The 22,811-nt window shown below is 34.1% G+C and overlaps 3 protein-coding genes across 10 annotated transcripts; all 3 read left to right on the top strand.

The window, feature by feature from the left end:
* Nucleotides 1-2,604: 2,604 nt before the first annotated feature.
* Nucleotides 2,605-3,652, top strand: LOC104098576 (protein NDR1-like). The gene has a single exon (XM_009605348.4). The coding sequence runs from the start codon at nucleotides 2,857-2,859 to the stop codon at nucleotides 3,466-3,468; it is 612 nt and encodes a 203-aa protein (XP_009603643.1). The 5' UTR covers nucleotides 2,605-2,856; the 3' UTR covers nucleotides 3,469-3,652.
* Nucleotides 3,653-11,732: 8,080 nt separating this feature from the next.
* LOC104107181 (probable plastid-lipid-associated protein 12, chloroplastic) lies at nucleotides 11,733-16,554 on the top strand. Its single transcript, XM_009615912.4, has 11 exons — nucleotides 11,733-12,058; nucleotides 12,902-12,955; nucleotides 13,192-13,266; nucleotides 13,763-13,882; nucleotides 14,166-14,357; nucleotides 14,519-14,602; nucleotides 14,698-14,790; nucleotides 15,439-15,492; nucleotides 15,587-15,666; nucleotides 15,891-15,998; nucleotides 16,253-16,554. Exons 1-11 carry the CDS (start codon nucleotides 11,807-11,809, stop codon nucleotides 16,338-16,340), a joined length of 1,200 nt encoding a protein of 399 aa, XP_009614207.1. The 5' UTR covers nucleotides 11,733-11,806; the 3' UTR covers nucleotides 16,341-16,554.
* A 1,435-nt stretch (nucleotides 16,555-17,989) lies between these two features.
* On the top strand, nucleotides 17,990-21,804 carry LOC104107182 (DEAD-box ATP-dependent RNA helicase 41). 8 transcript variants are annotated; one of them, XM_009615918.4, is made up of 3 exons: nucleotides 17,990-18,083; nucleotides 18,207-18,286; nucleotides 18,698-21,804. In XM_009615918.4, exons 2-3 carry the CDS (start codon nucleotides 18,244-18,246, stop codon nucleotides 20,236-20,238), a joined length of 1,584 nt encoding a protein of 527 aa, XP_009614213.1. In that variant the 5' UTR covers nucleotides 17,990-18,083; nucleotides 18,207-18,243; the 3' UTR covers nucleotides 20,239-21,804. The 8 variants fall into 8 exon arrangements, 4 of the variants coding, with proteins under 4 accessions (XP_009614213.1, XP_009614211.1, XP_009614210.1 ...); XM_009615916.4 differs by having other exon boundaries at nucleotides 17,996-18,083; nucleotides 18,201-18,286; XM_009615915.4 differs by having other exon boundaries at nucleotides 18,024-18,094; nucleotides 18,201-18,286.
* Nucleotides 21,805-22,811: the final 1,007 nt, after the last annotated feature.

The following is a 22,811-nucleotide window of genomic DNA, read 5'->3' as shown; positions in this document are numbered from 1 at the left end:
TCGAGGCATTCTCTGTCTTCAGAGAGCTGCCATTTTAAGGTATTCACTGTGCGGCCGCACTAAAAAATGTGCAGTCCGCATTTTAGATGTGCGGTCGCATAAAAATTATGCGGACCACAGTTTCATCTCTGTAACCGCACTTTCTAGAACAAGCATAAAATAGAGTATGTTAAAGAAAAATTGGATCAAATTACCACTATTATCTTTAGCCCCACGGTGGACGCCATACTATTTTCCCTGAAAACGGATAACAATTAAATTTGTATGCGGTTTTAAGGAGATATGGATTGATTCAACACAAATAATCAAGAATATTAGATAAATGAGTCAAAGATAAAATTAATAATCAAACCAATTGTAATGTTATGTCCGGGCTCGAACTTAGGTTGAACGACAATTTTGCCCTCGATCGGACCCTTGGTTCGAAACCAATTATGAATGAAGAACAATAATAAAGTAAAAACTTTGCAATAGCTAGAAAGGAGAAAAATGAATTTTTATTCCCTTGGTTCGTATGTTACAATGTGTGCTATCAAAGATAAAACTTCCCCTTATATAGTAGGAGAATTTTATACCTAGTATAAAAAGGTAAAAATCCTCTTCTCTTGTTAATTACTAATCCGTAATCGTCATCGAGCGAGATTCGTGCCGTGATATCCGGTTGGTTCTGGATATCACGACCCTTTATCTATCGCCTACAACCGTTCATTGTGCTTCCCGGATTCTCATAACTCGTCCCGAGTCCGGGGTGCATCGTTTTATCAGGTCCAATGGTGAGCATTTCGTTCGGGCCTCGATACAAAGAATTCCCAACTTTGATTTGGATCTCTTATATTCATACTCTTACTTCGTTTGACCCACCGGAAAATCGGGGTGTGCGTTAGCCTCGATTTTACCCGTACACAGAGAAGTGCACCCTTGCTTTAGTTTTTTTATTGCTTTGATATTTCGTTATTGTTACTGTTCCTGTGTTCATTATTTTCAATATGACTTCTTCATTAGTGTTTTGTTCAGAGGTGCTGAGAAATATCTTTCTTGAACGGATGGTCTATCAGAAATATTATTTCCATCTTCAGAAGGTAGAAATAAAATTTATGTGTATAGTACCAATTCAACCCTACACTATAGGAGTACATGAGGTCTGTTATTAAAGTATTGTTGTTATTGGGAAGTGCGCTCTTGGGTTTACCATATTTAATATTTTAAAGACCAGGATTCTAAAAAAGTCTTGGTGTTTTCCTTTATTGTTAAAAGACATGATGGGGACAAGTAGTCTTGTATTTTCCTTTTCGTGGAACAATTCAATGAGTTGTTATTCCTATCTCTTTCCTCACAACACGAATTTCTAGTCAAGGAGAGGACCTATAGTTGTTTTGAAAATAAGTTACAATCTACTAATTTTCACTTATGCTGAGAGCCTTCGGCATTTTTGTTTAGGTACTCGAGAGCCTTATGGTACGCTTGCTTCTATATTTCTGTTCATGTTCTTGAGATTCTAAGTGGGCGTCTCGACGTAAGAATTATAAAATAAAATAAAAAAAGAAAAAAAAAATTTAAGTAAAAATGATATTTGAAAATTCTAGTTATTTTTGGACATGAATATAACTTTTGATTGTTTTTAAAGTTTTGTGAGTGAAAATTTTGAAAAACAGTTTTTTATAATTTTTCAAATTTTCAAAAATTTTAAAATGTATCTTCAATTGAAAATTAAAAAATTTATGACCAAATATTAATTTTAAAAAAATAAAAAAATTTAAAAAAAAACCTAAAAAATTTCTTATGTCCAAAGGGGCTGTAAATTTCATCCACGGTTGGCAGGCGAAAGGTTTGAGTGACTTATTCCCTTGCGAATAATGGCTTTACCACTTGGTCCCCATTGGCTAGCGGGGGATTCACCATAAATATACACGTCAAATTTTCAAAAACTATTAGTGTAAATTTTAAATTTTGAATGCTTAAATTCTAAATACACTAAGAACCTTAAATAGATCAAGTTTAACTTACCAATAAGGTTGTGGTGGAGTGGTAAGTACTTCTTTATTCTTAACCAGATGTCTCGGGTTCGAGTCATTAAGTATGAAGTCGCCTTTGTTAGGGAGCGCTTTACCCCATGTGAGATTTTCCGGCACGAATCCGAATTTAATCGGGCCCCAATGTGAGTACCAGACACCGGGTGAGAAACCAAAAAAAAGAAAAATCAAGTTTAAGTTCTTATTTTGCCTTTATATTCTAGATCTCTTGTTTTTTTCCTCTTTAATTAGTTGTTTTTAAACCTTTGATACAGAAAATTTAAATGTCTTGTGTGCACGAAAAAATTAAACATTTCTGCGGTTACTTCCAAATCATATACGTAACAATTTAAATCTTTAATTTAGTTAAGTTTTTTTGAGCAAATGTATGTTTGTAGTTTTTATAATGAATACCTACTATTGGATTGTCTTTTTCATTTTTAGATATGGAAACTACTTCATTGTTGAATTGTTCCACGAAATTTCACTGCAAGCACTATCTAACTCGTTAAGGGCAAGGGAGAAAATATCTAACAATATAAGGTCCAAATTCTAAGAGCTAGTCATTGACCAAAGTCTTCTTTAAATAAGCAGAAAACCCCATGACTTGTTGAGAACCTTTGTCTTTAAAAAACCATCTACTAAACCCCAAAAATACACAAACCTCAAAAACAATTGTTCCCCTCCTCCTCCATTCTCTCATTTCCATTCTCTTCTTCATCTAAATTTTTCCAATTTTTTTAATTCTTGAGAAACAACAGCAGCAGTTATCCACCGCCACCTCCAATTGGCCAGGAGGAAAATCGTGCGACCAGTTTAAATCTTGAATTCGCCTTTGAGTTTAAATATGTCAGACTCACGTGCTTGGACTTGCGTGAAATTAATAGGGAGTTTAGGCGTTGTAGCTCTGGTTCTTTGGTTAAGTTTTCGTATCACGAAACCTAAATGTTCCATCAATGATTTTTACGTGCCAGGTCTTGACAAATCAGTCAACTCCAACAACAACGCCAGTAGACGCAACAACAATCTGTCATTTCAACTCAATCTGAAGAATGAAATGAAGGACAAAGCTGTTCGTTACAATGATATTACACTTAAGTTTTACTATGGTACAAACACAAGTTACCCTATTGGTAATTTTACAGTTGAAGGATTTAAACAAGGGAAAGATAAAGAACTTTTTAAAAGTGGGATGATTGAAACTCATAATATGCCATGGGATGCTGCACTTAAAGCTGTTACAAATGGATCTAAGGCGATTTTTCGAGTTGATGTGAGTAGCAGAATAAGGTACAAGATTACATTTTGGTATACTAAGAGACATAATTATTTTGTGGAAAATAAGGTTGAAGTTGATGATAAAGGTAGATCTGGTGCACAACAACTGAGTTATGGTTTTGGGGTTTTTGGAGTTACATTATTTGTATTGTCATTTTTACTTTGGTTTCCCTTGTTGTAAAAGACTTGTATTTTGCTGATTTAGTGTTGAATTTTCTGTTTGTTTTCAACAAATTTCTTGAATTTTTCATGTAGGAGAAGTAGGTTTTTGGCTATTTGGATGTTGGAGTACTTTTTGTCATTCTTTCTTTCCCGGTTGTAAAGGATTTTTTTCCTGGAAATACCAATGGTTAATGTTCATATTTTCCTATCTGTCAACAATTATTATTGGATGGTTTTTTTTTCTTTCTTTCTTTGGTTCTTTTGGTTTAATAGTCCACTGACTAAAGCATATTGTTGGGTTTAGTTATACTTTTAATATGGTGTGATATTATTGGTTTTGGGCTAAGATCGTACGATTATCCTCAAAAGGCCTCACATCGTCACTTTTCGATCTTTTCAGCTATAAATATAATTACTCTAGTTCGGATTCAAGCCGTGTAAGATCTATTAAAAGGTTGACCAATCCAATCAATTTGGATTCACGTTGCCTGAGGCCATTGAATGGAAGATGAAATAATACTACCAATCTTACTCCATTGTATTTTACTCCATTTGATCCACAATAAGGGATCATTTTATTTTTGGCACACCTGTTAAGAAAATATGAACTCTTAAAAAAAAGATGTATTTACTAAAGTATCCTTAATTAAAATATGTAAATAAGGGTAAATTTTGGAAAAATAAAATTAATTCCTTTTTCATTATGTAAATTGATCACTTATTGTGTACGTTAATCAATTGGAACATTACAACTGATTACTTAAGAGGTCTTTTACACTTTTTTTTTTACCGAAAGTCGAAAAACCAGTACACATAATAGTTTGAAAGAATGTGAAGCAACCCAAACTTTTAAAAGAGATAAATAGGAAAAAGGGAACATCACAAGAAAGTAAGGACCGTTCGGCCTTAGATTTTGTCAAAATAAATTTGGATTTTATTTGGCAAACACATGTTTGGCCATAGATTTCGCATACATTTTGGCCAAATCCCAAGTCCCAAATGCCAAATCCCAAAACCAGCTCAATAGCTGGTTTTGGGCTAAAATATCACTATTATATTTTTAAAAAATTGTCCCAAACTTTTGTATTTTATAAAATAGTCCACTATTTATTATTTTGTAACGATGCTGCTTCGTCTTCTCGGTCATCTGATAGTGTATCATGTAGTTCATTATAAAAATGATAATTTTGTATCAAATTTATTTATGTTTAGGATTATGGTTTGCGATAATATAATGAATGTTATTGATAATCATACTTTTGAGTATTTGTGATAGTTTTTAGAACTTGTGGGTTTAAGTCATGTTTCATATTTTTCAACACCAAACTTCACCCAAAACATATGTCCAAACACATTTTCATTTTTAAACCAAATTTCACCCAAATTAAATTTTTCAGAATAAATTTGAGAATTTATGGCCAATCGCTAGCTAAGACTAAAGCAATTTTGGTGTTGTTTGCCACTCTCTGGTGCAAGTTTCAATATCATCGGAATATTCCATTCTTTTATATCTCCTCAATTATCTGCGAATCTATTCCTACTCAAATAACCAAAACATCTTTGAATAAAAAAAAAGAGAAAAAGTGAAATATTAAGGAGCAGAACCTAATAACTTTTGCTTAGATCTTGTATTTATATTAAAAAATATATTAAATATATATAAATATCTAATTATGAACGTGAGTAATTAAGACAAGTTATAAATTGTTGGCAAGTTCAATGAACTCTGTTAGCTTTATGTTTTTCAAATGACTACATAGCCAACAGTCCATACAGATGTGCGTATAGTTAGTCAACCCTCTAAATACAGATAGATCTTCGTTCATTAGATAGAAACGTAGTCACTTTTAAAAATTAATTTAGGTCGATAATAAAATTCATTGAGGTCTACCTAACGTAGTCGTTTTAAAAAATTCATTGAAGTATCCTATTAAATACAATTAATACGACAACTTTTGCTTTCTGGGTGCACGTTGTCATTTACTTATTTATTTATTTATTTATTTGTTTGTTTGTTTGTTTGTTAGTTATTAATTGCTCTTGTTGTCAATTTGAGTAAATTAAAAGGTAAGAGAAATTGCTATCCACCACTCTCCTTAAATTAATAGGTAAGAGAAATATAGGGACAATTGATTCGGACGCTCAAATTTTTGGAAAAAGTTTTAACCTCTTCAAAAAAATAATTCATATATGTATTTAATCTTTTAGCTTCGCTAATATATATCCGATCCCTTTTAATAGATCTTTGAATGTGAGTCTTGGAATAACGTAAAGTTATTTTTGGGTACTGCCTTTAGGGTACTGTCCTTTCTCGAACCCTATGTGAACGCGAAATATTTCGTGCACCGGACTTCCCTTTCTAGTTCTTTTTTAAAAGAGCAAGAAGAGATTCTAGGAACTCCTTTTTTGTATTCTAAAGGTTTATAATTCAATTTTTATGGCTAAAACTGTTATAAGAAAAATCAAATTTTGGTGGATGTCTACTCTTCCTCCATGATTTTCTCAAATGCTTAATGACATATTCAATGACATATTTCTATGCTTAATGACATATTCAATGACATATTTTTCTTCACTTTTTATGCCTATATAAAGGCCTTGTAATAGATAAGAAAATACACACAATTGAAGAAGAAAATCTCTTCCTTCTCTCTATCTCCATTCCTTGTTCATATTTTACTAACTTGCTTTTATTTCATAACAACATGTCTTGTTCATGTTTTACTAAGTTGCTTTTATTTTATAACACGTTATTCGCACGATGCCCTAATCAATTGAGTTACTTACATCTACAAAATTGTCCTACATCATAAAAGGCATGTTCCTGCCATGCCTAATATTCATTTTGAAGAGATAAGCTTTTCTTTCTCATTTAGCAATTTCAAAGAATGGTATCAAACATAACTGAAGTAACAATAAGGTTGAGGAGACCAGTACACTGTGATAAGGCATATAATGCTAATGCTAAGATACGTTTTCTAATCCTTTTTAATTAATTCATTTTCTTATTCGTTTTTCTCATACGTTCTTTATTTGCTATGAAAGTTTCCAATCCTAAGTATTTTCTTCTTAAAAATCCATTCATATTCTTAAGTGTTTTACTTTATAAAGGAAAATACTTAAATGTAAACTAATTACTACTCCATATTTTACTTATTTTATTTTGTTGCATTATCAATATCCATTTCAATGAACGAGTTTTTAATATTTGTTGTAAGTTTGATCTGATCTCTTTCATCTCGTATCCTGGTTATATAGATCTTATTATAAGAATCAGAAGTATATAATGATGCAGTCAAGAGTTACGTACTAAACCAAAGACCAAAAGAAGTACAAGAAATTGGGGAGCTACTACAGCTTTTGCAAAGTCATTTGAGGAACTTTGGTTCCTAAGTTAAAAAAAAGCAAGAACCTTATGTAAAGTTTTCCTTAACTGAATATTTTCTTATAAAATATATATTTGACCATCATGCGCCATTCTGACTTTTGAAAAGGTAATGTGAGGTAAATTTCTCTCGGGTAATCTTAATAGCATAACTAGCATACGTTATTGATAAATAAATATATGATCCAAATGGAAAAATATTTTGAATTAGCATTGGCCGATCAAAACTTTTAATTCTCGTATATTGAAAAATTGAGTGAGTTTGTATCTCTGCAACCCAATTTTTTATTATTTGTACACGATATTCTTAGTACACTCCATTAAATAAATAAAAAAAAAGGGTTTACTTTCTTGTGACTTAAAATACATAACTGCTCCTATTTTATAACTGATGTGGGAGGCAACAAGATGGTAGAGTCATTCCAGTATTGACTTTTTCATTAATGTTAAAAATATTGTCAATAATTTTTTCAATTAAAGGTTCTGCTATATCTCTTTGTTTTTCTAGAGAGCATAATACTTAGTTTCCATAAAAGTGTATGGTAATTAGTAGTACTATATTATTCTATTTGATACATTATTTATCTTTAATGTTCTAGTCATATCACTTTCATCTTGAATTAAGCTTATTGTAGCAAAGACCACATGTGAATTTTCAATATTATTTTGTATTTTCATATATCTGTTTGACACTAATTACTTAGCTGATTTGAGTAAATGAAAGTCTATTATTGAGAATTATATCCAAATGACATTATGAATAGTTTAACTCAAGAGGTAAACATTGCCTTCACAATAATAATAATAGTTCTTCAAAATGTGAAGGCAATGTTTACCATCAAATTGGTATGCAAAATAATAAAGCACGCAGAAGAGAATGTGACTTGTGATAAGCATTGAGAATGCAGACTCATTCCTAAAGGTGAATGTTGTAATATGTGATAAAAATAATGAATAAAGACATGCAATGCATGATTGGATGAATACCACACAACTCACCTCTGAGGGAGGTTTGAGTGAAATAAAGAGAATAAATATTATTGTGTGGTTACATGAATATGTCATTGATCGCGTACATGTGATACGCCAAAAAAATATATATTTTGTTGTGCCTTATAGAAGGTTATTAAAGGCAAAATTAAAGCAAAAAATGACTTTGCTTATGATGATTTTGACAATGACAATTTATTATGATATAATTTTCTCCATGAAGGAGATATTTACTATATGAATGATGTGACAAAAGATCTTGTAGTATAAAAGTTGTTAAGAGCTTCGAAAAAATTAATTTGTTACTACCCGGATGAATAAAAGTATTCACGACATTGATATTGTAAAGTCTCAAAAGAAACTTTTTGAGTTTCAAATGTATAAGTCAAAGTGGTTGGCATATTGAGACTATAAATGAAAAGAATATTGAATATTTTTATATTTCTATAATCATAACGGATAAATATGAAAGATTACCCGATTTTCTTTCTATTTGTACTACACAAATATAAGCATGGTGATGGAATCATATGTCACAAGTAAACTAGAGGTTTACTAAAATAAATATTAGTTGGCATGACCGGTTGACCATCTCGGTTCAATTATAATGCAAAAAATTAATTGAGAATTACATTGACATATATTGAAGAAATATAAGATTTTTCAAGAATTCTCTTGTGCTGCTTATTCTCATGATATATCAGTTAAAGTTGGGATTGAATCCTTTGATTTCTGGAACTAATAAAAGGTGATAAATATATGGGCTCAATCACCTGCCATGTCGACCGTTTACTATTATATGATTTTAATAGATGCATCTATTCTTTGGTCACATGTGCATTTGTTATCAACTTGCAGTTTGGCTTTTGCAAGATTGATTGCTCAAATTATTAGAGCACAGTTCCAAAATATAAATTATAATTATTTTATCTTGATAATACTGGTTTAAATCCAAGTTGGTTTAGCAGAAATTGTATGCCTCCAATTATAGCTAAACCATTAGTTATGAGAACAAAATTGCCAAAATAAAATTTGGTATGTGATGTATTATTTAATATACAACAGCACTTGTACGCATCTAGCCAAATTAAGATAAGTTCTCCCTATCACAATCGGTTCAGGGTCAGGAACCAAATAATTTTCATCTAGAAATATGAATGTGTTATATGATTTAATTGTTCTACCACAATGTACAAAGATGGATCCCCAAATAAGGCTGGGGATATGTGTCGGTAATCCCAACAATAGGGGGAGAAAATGGGCAGCTGAAAAAGTAATGCATGTAATGAATTATTATGAGTACATCTAGATCCTCGTATGAGAAAATGTGAACTTGAAGTTCAAGGGATAATTCATTTGCAAAATATTGCCAGACGTATTTGCTGACCCAAAGTTAAATATCATATTCAGCTGCTAATGCTCCAAATAAAATAAAGTTCATAATGAATAGAGTCTATGGCATGCATGAAGCATAATAGACTAATCGGTTCCAAAGATAAAACTCCTTAAAAAAGGAGAGGAGCAAATGTTCAAGATGGTCATAATAAGGAGGCAAGGGCTCTAGAAGAGCACCACGGCATAACACTTCATAAGACCTTATGGGAAAGGCTCAGGTACCTAAAAATAATAAGATAAAGAGATCTCAATAAGTTATGTCTTTATTGGGTAATAGTAGAACCGATATAAAATGATCGTCAACGATATTGTTAATATAATGTAGCGCTCAATATTATTAATATTGACGAGGATCTTGAGCTCAAATCTATCATGAAATTTGGACAGATAAATGATTGGCCAAATGAAAAATACGCAATGAAAATTGATTTCACCTGAAAAATATGAAGTTGGACGGATAGTCCCAACACCTGAAAGTATAAATCCAATGGAGGTATAAATGCGTTCTTGTGCGAAAAAAAGGTCAAGTCGATAAACATAAAGACGACTTGTGTCACAAGAAAATTTGTAAATATCCTGGCATTGATTATATAGAGACATGTTCTCCTGTGGTGGATGTCGCCATTTCAGGTTTTAATCCGGCAATACAAGAAAAACATGATATGTGTATAATAGAAATCATTGAAGGATTTAAATTGTTCTGAAGCATATTAAGGTTTCCAAAAAATTTATTAAATAAAGCTTCAAAAATCCTTATACGGATTGAAACAATCAGGGCGCATGTGATATAGTCGCCTGAGTGAGTACCTGTTGAAAGAAGGGTACAAGAAGGATTCAATTTGTCCTTGTATCTTTATAAAAAGATCTGGATCTAAATTTGTTATAATCACCGTGTATGTTGATGATTTAAATATCATTAGAACTCCTAGGGAGCTTCCTAAAGCAGTAGAGCTTCCTAAAGCGGTTGACTATTTAAAGAAAGAATTTGAAATGAAAGATCTTGGAAAGACAGAATGTTGTCTTGGTCTACAAATTGAGTATATGAAAGATGGAATTTTTGTCCATCAATCAGCATACACTAAAATGATTTTAAAGCGATTATATATGGATAAAGCACATCCATTCCGACCTCATGAAAATAATGAAGAGCTTATTGGTCCCGAATTACCATATCTTAGTGCAATTGGTGCACTAATATATCTTTCTAACATTACAAAGTCTGACATAACTTTTTCAGTTAATGTCTTAACAAGATATAGCTCTGCTCCTACAAGGAGACATTGGAATGGAATCAAACACATATTACGGTATCTAAAATGGACTACCGATATGAGATTATTTTATGGCAATGATTGTAGTCCCGATCTTGTTGGTTATGCCGATGCTGGGTATTTATATGACCCACATAAGGCTCGATCTCAAACATGCTATGTGTTTACATATGGAGGCACTACCATATCTTGGCGATCGACTAAGAAATCAATCGTGGCTACTTCATGCTGAGATAATTGCTATTCATGAAGCAAGTCGAGAATGTATATGGTTGAGGTCTATAATACACCTTATTCGAGATAAATGTGGTTTGAAGTGTGACAAACTACCCACAATTTTGTATGAAGACAATTCAGCATGCATTGCCCAATTGAAGGGAGAATTTATAAAGGGGATATGACAAAGCAAATTTCACCAAAGTTATTTTTTACACATGATCTTCAAAAGAATGGTAATACCAATGTGCAACAGATCTGTTCAAGTGATAATATGGCTAATCTGTTCACCAAATCTCTACCGACGTCAACCTTCAAGAAATTAGTGTACAAAATTGGGATACGAAGGCTCAAGGATGTGAATTGATGCTCTCATCAGGGGGAGTTAATACGCGTTGTACTCTTTTTTCCTTACAAGATTTTGTCCCACTGGATTTTCCTTGCAAGATTTTTAACGAGGCAACCAAAAGGCGAATTTCTAAACATGTGTACTCTTTTTCCTTCACTAGGATATTTTTCCCATAGGGTTTTTTCCTAATAAGGTTTTAACGAGGCACATTATCTATGGACATCCAAGGGGGAGTGTTATAAAAAAAAATCAAATTTTTGTGGATGTCTACTCTTCCTCCATGATTTTCTCAAATGCTTAATGACATATTCAATGACATATTTCTATACTTAATGACATATTCAATGACATATTTTTCTTCACTTTTATGCCTATATAAAGGCCTTGTAATAGATAAGAAAATACACACAATTGAAGAAGAAATTCTCTTCCTTCTCTCTATCTCCATTCCTTGTTCATGTTTTACTAACTTGCTTTTATTTCATAACAACATGTCTTGTTCATGTTTTACTAAGTTGCTTTTATTTTATAACAAAAACATAGTTTTTGAAAAATACAAATAAAGGAACTATTTCTCTAGATATTGCCATGGCCTACATATGCCACGTGTGTAGCCAAGAATTCTCCACGTCGACAAGAAAATCCCAATAATAGCAAATCAAATATGAAAAATCTTGAAAAAGTTCGTTGAGGCTGTCCTTACCGGTTTATTGTCACTCACACAAACACCTCCCTCCAAAATTCTCAAACAATGGCAAGAATGGAAATTGGTAATTTGGGTCTTCGATTTAGGCCTCAAATTTCCATAAATTTAAGTAGAAACAATTATTGCAAGCAATTTCTTGGTCAGAAAAAGCAAAACAAGAAGAGAATTCTGCTATGCTCTGTTGTAGACCAAAAAGAAGCCAAAGTTTCTTCATTTAGTAATGAAGAAAATGCTCTAATTGAAGCTCTTATTGGTATTCAAGGTCGTGGTCGCTCTGCTTCTCCTCAACAACTTCAAGTCAGTTCACATATTTTTCCCAATTCTTTATTTTTTTTCTTCTGAATTTTAGTTCTAACTCTGCTCTATTTAGTATAGATTTTGAAGCGTTTATTGATATACGTGAATTATGAGTTTGTTTGAACTTTTTTGATCCACTTTTATTTTATTTTGTATGATAACAACATGAGTTGAGCTTAAATGGAGAAGTGAGGATTCATGTAGCCGACCTCAACTTGTTTGGGACTAAGGCGTAGTTATTATTATTAATGTAGTTTATTAAGGTGATAAGATAATACAATGGGCAGTCCGGTGCACGAATCATCCCGCATTCACGCAGGACTTGGGAAAGGGCCGCATCCCAGGGTGTGATAAGATAGTATAATGATAGATTATAATATGGATATCATATAATACTCCATTTTTTTCATTTATATGGCGTAATTTGATTAGGGGCAAAGTTCAACAAAGAAAGAAAGATGTTTGGCACATATAAATAACCTTTAGAATTTATGGTCTTTTATGACATCTCTATGGCTACAAGACCATGTCATCAAGGACAAAATGAGAAATTTAAAGTTGAAGAGTTTTCAAATATAGAAACGTGTTAAAGTTTTTGGAATTTACCAAAAATTACAGAATGTCATATAAAATGGAATAGAGGGGAGTACATGGATTATGAAATGGAGTTAAATAGAAGCAAACTTACCCATATAAATGAGTTATGATTTCTTTTTAATCTTAATCTTTTAGGGGTTATTTGGTGCAGCCATAGGATAATATAGTGATATAATGCAAGAAATAAAAATACACACGATTGTCAGGTGAGATTAATAATTTGAAGTAATTTTTATGACTATGCAGGAGGTTGAACGCGCTGTTAAAGTTCTTGAAGGATCGGATGGTGTTTCTGAACCAGTGAGTATTATTTTCGGTGCTTTTGCTTTCATGAGTTTGAGAACTCATTAGACTTGTTAATTCTTATACCCTTGTACCCTTTTATTAGTTTCTATACAATAATCTTAGCTGTATGTGAAGGAAAAGTTCTTCTGCAATTTCCAGTTGTGCAATGTGTGACTAAGGAAAAGAAATTTTGACTTGAAAGTTTGCCGCTAAACTTTCCTTGTGATGTTGAAATTTGTTAACATATATAGACAAGCTCGAGTTTGATTGAGGGTCGGTGGCAGCTGATGTTCACGACTAGGCCAGGATCAGCGTCTCCTATTCAGGTTAAGTGCTGTACCTTTTGGTTTGCTATACCATTGACTGTCTACATTTATGTCGTTGATGACAAATTTCAGGCTAGAAAGTTCAAAAGAAGAAATAGTGGTGAACATTGATTTCACTGAGATGCTAAATAGCTGTATATCGTGATATGGATTCTGGACCTAACCATTCATAAATCATGAACCCAACAACATATTAAAGTAAAGCGACGTTACAAAGTTCACTATGACAGGAAACCTAGATTATTAATCGTATCTAATGGGGCTGAATTGAGCGCTACAATGGAATATAAGCATTTGAGCTAATTTGTTCTTTTTGTATGAAAAAATATGAAAGAGTTTTAATTAGTTAACCTTGAGCTTGCATTATAAAGCCAGCAAAAATTTTCTATGTATTCTTCAGGACAAATGATAAAAAAGAACAGATTTTATAGCGATAATGAGGTTTTTAAATAGTCATTTTTCCTATCCGAGCCTAATCTTGAACACCACTTTGCAGAGAACTTTTGTTGGGGTAGATTCATTCAGTGTATTTCAAGAAGTGTTCCTTAGAACGAATGATCCACGTGTATCCAACATCGTAAAGTTTTCTGAAGCAATAGGTGAGCTGAAAGTAGAGGTATGAATCTTTTATCCTATTTTCTTGAATAACTATGACTTTGTTCTAAAGTTTACAGAAAAACTCAATGCCTGTCCTATCAAATTTATTCCATTTCTGCTCAAACTGTAATATTTTTATTTTGGTGGGTGAAGCGCGCCGCCTTGTTTTGGGGGGGGGGGGGGGGGTTGTTAGCGGAGGAGACGCTGCAAAGATTAAAAAGAAGAAAACATCCAAGTAGAAAGTAATGTGGTTCTTTGATATTGATATCTTACTGAATATATATATCTTGTTTTTTCTTCAGGCACTTGCAACAATCAAAGATGGAAAACGAATCCTTTTCCAATTTGATAGAGCAGCCTTTTCATTCAAATTTCTACCCGTCAAGGTTCCATACCCTGTACCTTTTCGACTTCTGGGAGATGAAGCTAAGGGCTGGTTAGACACAACGTATTTATCCCCATCTGGAAATCTCCGTATTTCAAGAGGAAACAAGGTAGGAGAGCATAATAATTAGCTCATGATCGTCTTTGCTATTCCTCACTGTTATATGATATACGTGATGCATATTAGCCAGTAAGCTATATCTCACAGCTCCTTTTTAACGGGTTATCAGTTAAGCGTTTAAGGTCCACAAGCTATACTGCTATAGTGCAGGGAACAACATTTGTGCTGCAAAAGGAAGCTGAACCAAGACAAAAATTGCTTTCATCAATTTCAACGGGTACAAGTGTTGAAAAGGTACAAATGTTACTTTTCGGTGAAGATCATGCTATAGATAGTCGACGATCCTGTAATGCAATTTGCTAATAATTTTCGTGCTGTGAAATTAACAGGCGATTGAGGAATTTATTTCCTTGAACCAAAATGTAGCAAATCCTGAATTGGAACTCCTTGTGGGAGAGTGGCAAATGGTATGGAGTTCACAGGTATCTGTCCACTCAAACTTTTCTTCTCCTTTCGAATTCTAAAAGTTTGACAAATGGAAAAGCACACCATTCTAAACTTGCTTATGAATAAGACTGATGTTCACTAGGTTAAACAATGCAATTTATAGCACATGGAAACTGTAGTATCTGATTAGATACAGTCTAATAGAGCGCAACAAATGAGTGCCGACACGAACAGTTGAAAGAATGAGATAGATAGTGAGATTTTCCTCCTCAATAGCTATTCTGAACGTGACAAAACCCAAAATTTTGAGAAAGACAAGGAAATGATGTAGGTGGCTGTGCAACTAAGCAAAATGGACTTCTGAACCTGACAAAGATGATCGATATTATGTTAAGAATTTTACGTTAACACTATTCTAAGACAAGATCTTTACCTCTTAGAAGAACATAAGTAGGTTGAGCTGCTGCAGGGCTAAGTTAAAGCCTATCACAAATGAAGAAAAGATAAGTTCTACCCCATTGTTTTATTGTCAGCGGCTTGAGGCTTTTAAAGTAGGGCATTACATATGCTTTTAAATATGCTAAGTAAAGCTCTTCTTGTGAATTAAGCTTTCACTCATTAGCGCCTGAGTTGTTCGTGAAAGCTAATTCAGCCATATAATTATTGCGTTCATTCCTTGTCAGGTTGAGACAGATAGTTGGGTTGAAAATGCTGGCAATGGTCTCATGGGCATGCAGGTGCATAAGACTCTTCATTCTTCTCTTATGTCTGCTGCTTTAGTATCGTTACTAATTCTGTTTTATACTGAATTTATGATGTTCTTATTTTTAGATTGTCAAACCAAATGGACAGTTGAAGTTCCTGGTTGAGATATTCTTCGGGATTAGGTTCTCCATGACTGGAAAATATGAGTAAGTTCCCTGGTAAATGCTACTCGCAAATGGTTGTCGTCTCCAATCAAATTAATGAAGCAATGCTAGCTATAGAATCTGAGGATATTAAGATTTTCATTAAGAATCAACTGCTAGGTTCTGATGCCACGCGCCAATACTTCTGTTTCTGGCATACGACATTATGAAGTTAAAACTGCTAGGTTCTAATGTCATTAAGCTTAATAGCTTATCTTCTAATTCAGGAAATCCGGTAGTAACACGTACGATGTCATAATGGATGATGGAGCATTCGTGGCCGGAATATATGGAATTCCAGTTGAAATGGAAAGCAAGTTCACCATAGAAATACTGTAAGATATCTATTGCAGACATAACATTGGCTTTCTAACTATTTTACCTGAACTTTGTCATCGATCGTTAGTTTAGCCGAGGGTCTATCGAAAACAGTCTCTCTGCCTTCCCAGGGTAGGAGTAAGGTTTGCGTACATACTACCCTCCCCAGACGCCACTTATGGAAACTCACTGGGTTTGTTGTTGTTGTTGTTATTGTTTGTCATCGATCGTTATGCTTAATAAATCCTGTTATTTCATTTGTATACTGCAGATATACCGATGACAAGATCAGAATTTCACGGGGCTACAACAAGATTCTCTTCGTCCATGTACGCGTAGATGGATCCAAAAAGAAGTGATCAAGAGTTGTATACGCAGATTAACGCCAATTTGTTATGTTAAAACTTTAAATCATAATCAAATCTTGTCAAACTGTAACTTATATTCAAATTGTTCATACAATCAAAACTGCTATATGCCAAAGGATCTCTAGTAGCAGATGTTTATAGGGTGACATCCTCTTATTAAATTTAGTATACCGTTAGATTTAATGAGTATGCGAACAAAGTTTCACATTGGTATCTGAAAAGATTGGGAGCCTACCTATAATATAGGGATCTTTTAATGGTGTGAGCCCTTTTGGGAAAAACCGTTCGAGTTTGGCCAAAAGCGGACAATATCATACCATGTTAGGAGTATTTTTTGGCCGTTTTAGCCCATCACGAACTTCGTCATTGGCAGATGGTCTTGTTGTGCTCTTAATCATCAGAAATACATTCCAAAATGCAGTGTTTGACCCCTTTTAGTTTGTATTTATTGCTGAGTGATTGCTCATTTATTTTGAAAGATAGTCGGGAAGCTTCTTCTCTATCAGCAAAGACGAGAGATCACCACTTATGTCATTAATATAAACTCTTTTATTCATCCTTTACCTTTTGCCATTCGAACCTCAATTGGATGGTACAGAAAATAGTCTCTGACTCAGAGGATGTTTGGATTGGTTTATTTTAAGTGCTTATTGACTTTTAAGCACTTTTTTAGTTTGTGTGGTGTTTGACAATGATAAAAAGTGCTTAAAAATAATTACTTTTAGGCATGAAAAGTACAAAAATAAGCCAAAAGCCAAAAGTTGGGTATTACCAACTTATGACTTTTGGCTTTTAGCTTAAAAACTACTTTTTAAAAGCCAATCCAAACATACTCTTAGTGAGTATTTGGATTGGCGTATTTTAAGTGCTTATTCGCTTTTAAGCACTTTTCTAGTTTGTGTGGTGTTTGACAATGATAAAAAATGCTTAAAATCACTTACTTTTAAGCATAAAAAGTACAAAAATAAGCCAAAAGCCAAAAGTTGGATATTAACCAACTTATGGCTTTTGGCTTTTAGCTTAAAAACTACTTTTCAAAAGCCAATCCAAACACCCTCTTGACCTAATGTTGTATACTTGTATCTATAATATTCCTCATTTCTTTTCCTTGAAAAAATTAAGCACATCCGGTTAATTGATAAAAGTTTATATATGAAACACATGTCGTGTGTATATTGGTTTTGTATAAACATCATGTCTAAATTAGTTTTTTGTTCTCCCATAACTAGGCAATTAACAAATGTGGTGCACATGTGGACAAACTAATAAATATATAAATAATGATATTAACCTATTAAATGTTGGGATCTTTACACAAATAGCGATACAAATTTGTTTTTTACTTTTTCTAATTGGTATATATAGGTTATGCACTGAATATATTCAATTATACATATATTATACATAAACTATATTTATATTATACATTAATTTTACATATATTATACATAAATTATATTTATATTATATATTTATTGATTATTTTTAGTTTAAACAGTTGGGAGAACGACTATTTAGGTTAATTTTGCTAAAATGTTAACCTCCTATGTTAGGATTCTTTTGTGTTTTATCTAAAACAAAGGGGTTATAGCGATAATTCCCAAACTTAGCTCCACTTCCAACCCGAAAGGCCCAATCTAAGATCCGATAACCCGGAAAACATATATAGTTCCCGATTGCCCCAGAAGCTGAAAAAAAGGAAAAAAGAATCGTTATTAGCAATCCAGAAGAGAAGTACGTTCTTGGTCTGTAGATTTTTGAGTTTCTTCCAATTCTCCCAATTTTTCAATCTGCATGATTTGGAATTTTTTTTTCTTCGAGTTGGTTAATAGTATTTTCTAATTTTACAAGACTCAGATTTATTGAGGATCTTCGTACTTGGAGTATTTGAGCCATGGAAAGCTCGGTAGCTGCAGAAAATGATAGTAATGCCGCAGGTAATTTCCTAACAAACCCGAAATCGTTTTTTTCTTAAAAAATTTGTTCATCAGCTTTAGTTGCTGAATTAGCGTAGCAATTACCAATTAGGGGATTCTGCTCCTTGACTATGTGTTGATAGGCTTACTTATTGGAAGCAATTTACTGTTAAAGATCTTGAGTTGAAGCTTTGTGTGAAAGTACTATGGCTAACATTAGTCTAACAGAAAGAATGTAAGGAAATGCTGTAAAGGTTTGAGATTTCAAGAGAAAGCTGCAAAATAAGCTGAAAAGAATACTATACAGCTTCTTTTCCCTTTTTCTCTTTTGGTTATTTGTTGGTAATTGTTTTACCCTTTTATTCGTATGATGATGTTAGCAAAAGAATGGTTTAAGTGCTTATGGGACTGCTGCTTTGATGTCTGTTTCAGAGGATGATGTAAAGGAGAGGTGTTGGGACCAAAGGGAAGCGTTAGCGGGCGAGCCTCGATGTGTTATATGTGGCCGCTATGGTGAGTACATTTGCGATGAGACTGATGATGATATTTGCAGCTTGGAATGCAAAGGTATATTATTGTCGCGGCTTGCAATATCGCGGCAACCAACTGCTCGTCCATGTCCTGTGAAGTTACCAGCAACTGATGAGTGCTATTATGTTAGGGATAATGATAAATCTGAAGTGAAACCACTAACAACTGACCAGACTGAACTTTTGAGAAGGAAACTTGATATTGTTGTGAAGGGAGACACTACACCACCTCCCGTCTTGTCATTTGCTTCCTGCAAGCTACCTCAGAAGCTTCTCGAGAATATTGAAGTTGCTGGTTATGAAATGCCAACTCCTGTCCAAATGCAAGCAATTCCTGCTGCTTTAGCAGGGAAAAGCTTGCTTGTTTCAGCGGAGACTGGTTCTGGTAAAACTGGCTCGTTTCTAATTCCTATAGTTTCTCGATGTGCAAAAGTTAATGAAGAGCATTTCCAAAACCAGCAGAAACCATTAGCTATGGTTCTCACACCTACTAGAGAACTCTGCTTACAGGTAGAGGATCAAGCCAAGGTGCTAGGGAAGGGTTTGCCCTTCAAAACTGCATTGGTGGTAGGTGGTGATGCCATGGCGGGACAGCTCCACCGCATCCAGCAGGGAGTGTCTTTAATTGTGGGAACTCCTGGAAGGCTCATTGACCTTTTAACGAAGCACGAGATTGAACTGGATACTATTTCAATTCTTGTTCTTGATGAAGTAGATTGCATGCTCCAAAGAGGTTTCCGTGAGCAGGTGATGCAGATTTTTACGGCTCTGTCTCAACCTCAAGTTTTAATGTATTCTGCAACAATTCCTAAAGAAGTAGAGCGGATGGCAAGCTCAATGGTGAAAAAGGTCACTGTCATCTCTGTTGGGAAGCCAAATAAACCTAATCAGGCTGTCAAGCAGTTAGCGATTTGGGTAGACTCGAAGCGGAAGAAGCAAAAGCTTTTCGATATTTTGATGAGCAAGCAGCATTACAAGCCACCAGTTATTGTATTTGTAGGTTCTAGACTTGGAGCAGATCTCCTTTCTGAAGCAATAACAGTTAGTACAGGGCTAAAAGCATTGCCAATTCATGGTGAGAAATCAATGAAGGATAGGAGAGAAATTGTAAGGTCATTTCTAGTTGGAGAAGTTCCTGTTATTGTGGCCACAGGGGTGTTGGGTCGAGGAATCGATCTGTTGACTGTGAAACAGGTTGTTGTGTTTGATATGCCAAATTCCATCAAGGAGTATGTGCACCAGGTTGGAAGGGCATCTAGAATGGGAGAGGAAGGTACAGCAATTGTCTTTGTGAATGAAGAGAATAAGAAATTGTTCCCCGAGTTGGTTGAAACTCTTAAAACATCTGGTGCTGCTATTCCACGTGAGCTTGCTAATTCACGGCATTCTGTTGGCTCTTTCTCTGCTGGCAGAGGTCAGAAAAAACGAAAACATGGTTTCTGACGATGTTGGTCTCCCTTCCTCTTCCTCTACATGAAGCTCCCCATACTAAGAATTAAGATGCTTATCCTCTCGAACTCTCCTCTACTGCAAATGATCTGCCATTACCCCAACTGCTTCTTAGACCTGCTTGTCAAATTGTCGAAGACATGGTATGTAGGCCCGTGAGTATTTATACATGTGTATATTGTGTAGGGTGCACGCATTGCATCTTATGATTCTTCTCGTGCTGAAAGGATGCTTCTCATTTGAAAAGACCTGGTGAACTGAAAACCAGCCCTGGAACTTCAATTATTTAGCGATGGACATGTAGGGCGCACTCCTCAAAGCTTAAGAACTTAAATGTAGCTGAATGCGATGTTGAGGGAATGCTGCAGTTCCTACTCATTCTTTGGTTGATCTCTTCGGCCTTAAAAGTCAAGAGGATATAATGTTTTGGCGATGCTTGGTTATATCTGCGGTTGGACTGGTAAGCTTTCACCTTAGTAACTGCTCACTGAAAGTCTTAAGTGTACATGACAGTTTTGGTGAGGTATATATTGTTCACCAAATATTATCGTCATTGATTTCCTTAATGAGTATATAGCATTCTATGCATGACTTGACAGTTTGCCTTACAGAGCACAGACGCCTTTGCCTGTGTTTTCAAGAATTAGAAGAATTCTGCTAAGCAAGACTGCAAGCGGTGTTTAATAATGTGAGTTAAACAGCATATTGTAAATGTTGGCAGGCAACCATCTACTTGTCAACCAGGAGGAGGAAGCAGCGAGAAAAGGAGGAGATTTGGAGGTGACTGTTACTAGTAGAGAACTCTTTAGTTTGAGACAACTCTTAGTAGTTGAGAACTGTTTACTATATTCATATCACTCAATTTTCCCGGTCAACATATAGATCCGCAGGCGGATACATGAGCAAAGTCACCATTTGCTATGATGCTTGAAGTTGCTTGCGATTTGATCCCTTACAATAGGAAGCATCAAAGAACATTCCTCACCATTTAATAACATTGAAAGATCGTTCCAGAGAAAATGAAGGAAGGCTTCGACAAATTCTATCACATCTACTGCATTTTATTTAACTAAACCTCTTAAAGCTCCTGTGTAAATTTCTTTAACATGTGGCTTAATGGGCTTGATATCTTGCAAAACATTAGGGATCATGTGTTAGACCTCTAATGTTTTGCGAGATATCAAGCCCATTAAGCCGCAAGTTGGAGAGATTTATACATGAGCTAGAAGAGGTTTAGTTAAATCGTAAATCTCGTACAACCTAGATGTGAAAGAATTTGTTGAATAATTTTCTCTTGAAGGATCTGTTAGAGTTAATTAAATGGTCAGACTGTGTTCTTTTATGCTTGCTCTGATCGAATTGAATGTCTTTTCCAAGCACGAAAACGATTGGCATCTTTGTTTGTTTATTTGCCTGAAGATCTATATGTCGACCAGTGACATGCAAATATGTAAAAAAACATTAACCTAATTACCAATTTCCCTCTACCCTTAGAGGGGTTTATCTAGAGTGCCTTCCCTGCAGAGACATTATAAGAAAACCAAGTTCTTTTTTATTTAACCATCTTGTATCCAAAGCCTATTGACGGGAGTAATTTAAATTTGCGCCGGGTAGACTCACGAAGAGAGTAAAACAATCTTACCAAAAGTAAAAAAAAGAATAAGAAAATTGAGTTTACTTGCCCAGAAAACGTAAAATCAATATAGTCGGTCATCTCTATAACAATCATCCTCTATTAATATATTTCACTATAGAAGTCTATTTCATTAAAATTACAAATTTTAATTTTCAATTAGTTTTAAAATACGTATATATGTGCTTTAGGGAGTGTATTTCTTTAAATACAAATACAACCAGTATTAACAAAATATTAGATTTTGTTTTTAAAAAAATTAATGAATGAAACGTGAACATTTTTTGAGATTTTTAATTTAAACAATTTATTTTCTTTTATTAACAAATGACTTTTTGCCTAACTGTCTATAACATCCAAACAAGATTTAAAGATCAAATGCTATTATAAGAGTATAACACCATTCAGTATAATGACCAAAAAGTATCCTTACGACAACGTTATTATAGAAAGGTCTAATTGTAAAATGTAGTGTGCAACAACTTAAAGATAAGGCACTACATGAATTTCTATTTTATGGCCTTGAAACGCCAAAAAACGAGGAACAATCATGATAAATCAATGACTGTTGTTCATGACCAGACCCGAATCGCCTAAAATTTTGGGATCCCATCAAAAATTACCTAAGGAACAATAGTAATTGTCTCGTCATGACCGTTTCTCGTTTTTTGGCATTTTAGGGCCATAAAATTGGAATTCCGCCTGATTCCTAAATTTTCGTGTGTTATAGCCCACGCCATCAGCATGGGTCCAGGCGACCGGATCTGAATCGCCTAAAAATTTTCGGCCCATAAAAAACCACCTAAAGAACAATAGTCCTCGCCATGACAATTACTCATTTTTGGGGCCATAAAACTAGAACTCTGCCTGATTCCCAGAATTTCATGTGCTATAGCCCACGCCATCGGCATGGATCCGGGCGACCGGACCCGAA

The sequence above is a fragment of the Nicotiana tomentosiformis genome, chromosome 11, assembly GCF_000390325.3.
Source record: "Nicotiana tomentosiformis chromosome 11, ASM39032v3, whole genome shotgun sequence".
NCBI classification, from domain to species: domain Eukaryota; kingdom Viridiplantae; phylum Streptophyta; class Magnoliopsida; order Solanales; family Solanaceae; genus Nicotiana; species Nicotiana tomentosiformis.
The sequence above is the reverse complement of the archived record's forward strand: the minus strand, read 5'-3'. Positions and strand labels throughout refer to the sequence as shown.

Bases quoted from the DNA above. Each gene is read 5' to 3' on its own strand.
- LOC104107182 (XM_009615918.4), top strand. From the start codon at position 18,244: ATGGAAAGCTCGGTAGCTGCAGAAAATGATAGTAATGCCGCAG. The intron at 18,287-18,697 runs GTAATTTCCTAA...TGTCTGTTTCAG, and splicing joins AAATGATAGTAATGCCGCAG to AGGATGATGTAAAGGAGAGG.
- LOC104098576 (XM_009605348.4), top strand. From the start codon at position 2,857: ATGTCAGACTCACGTGCTTGGACTTGCGTGAAATTAATAGGGAGTTTA.
- LOC104107181 (XM_009615912.4), top strand. From the start codon at position 11,807: ATGGCAAGAATGGAAATTGGTAATTTGGGTCTTCGATTTAGGCCTCAA. The intron at 12,059-12,901 runs GTCAGTTCACAT...ATGACTATGCAG, and splicing joins CTTCTCCTCAACAACTTCAA to GAGGTTGAACGCGCTGTTAA. The intron at 15,667-15,890 runs GTAAGTTCCCTG...CTTCTAATTCAG, and splicing joins TCCATGACTGGAAAATATGA to GAAATCCGGTAGTAACACGT.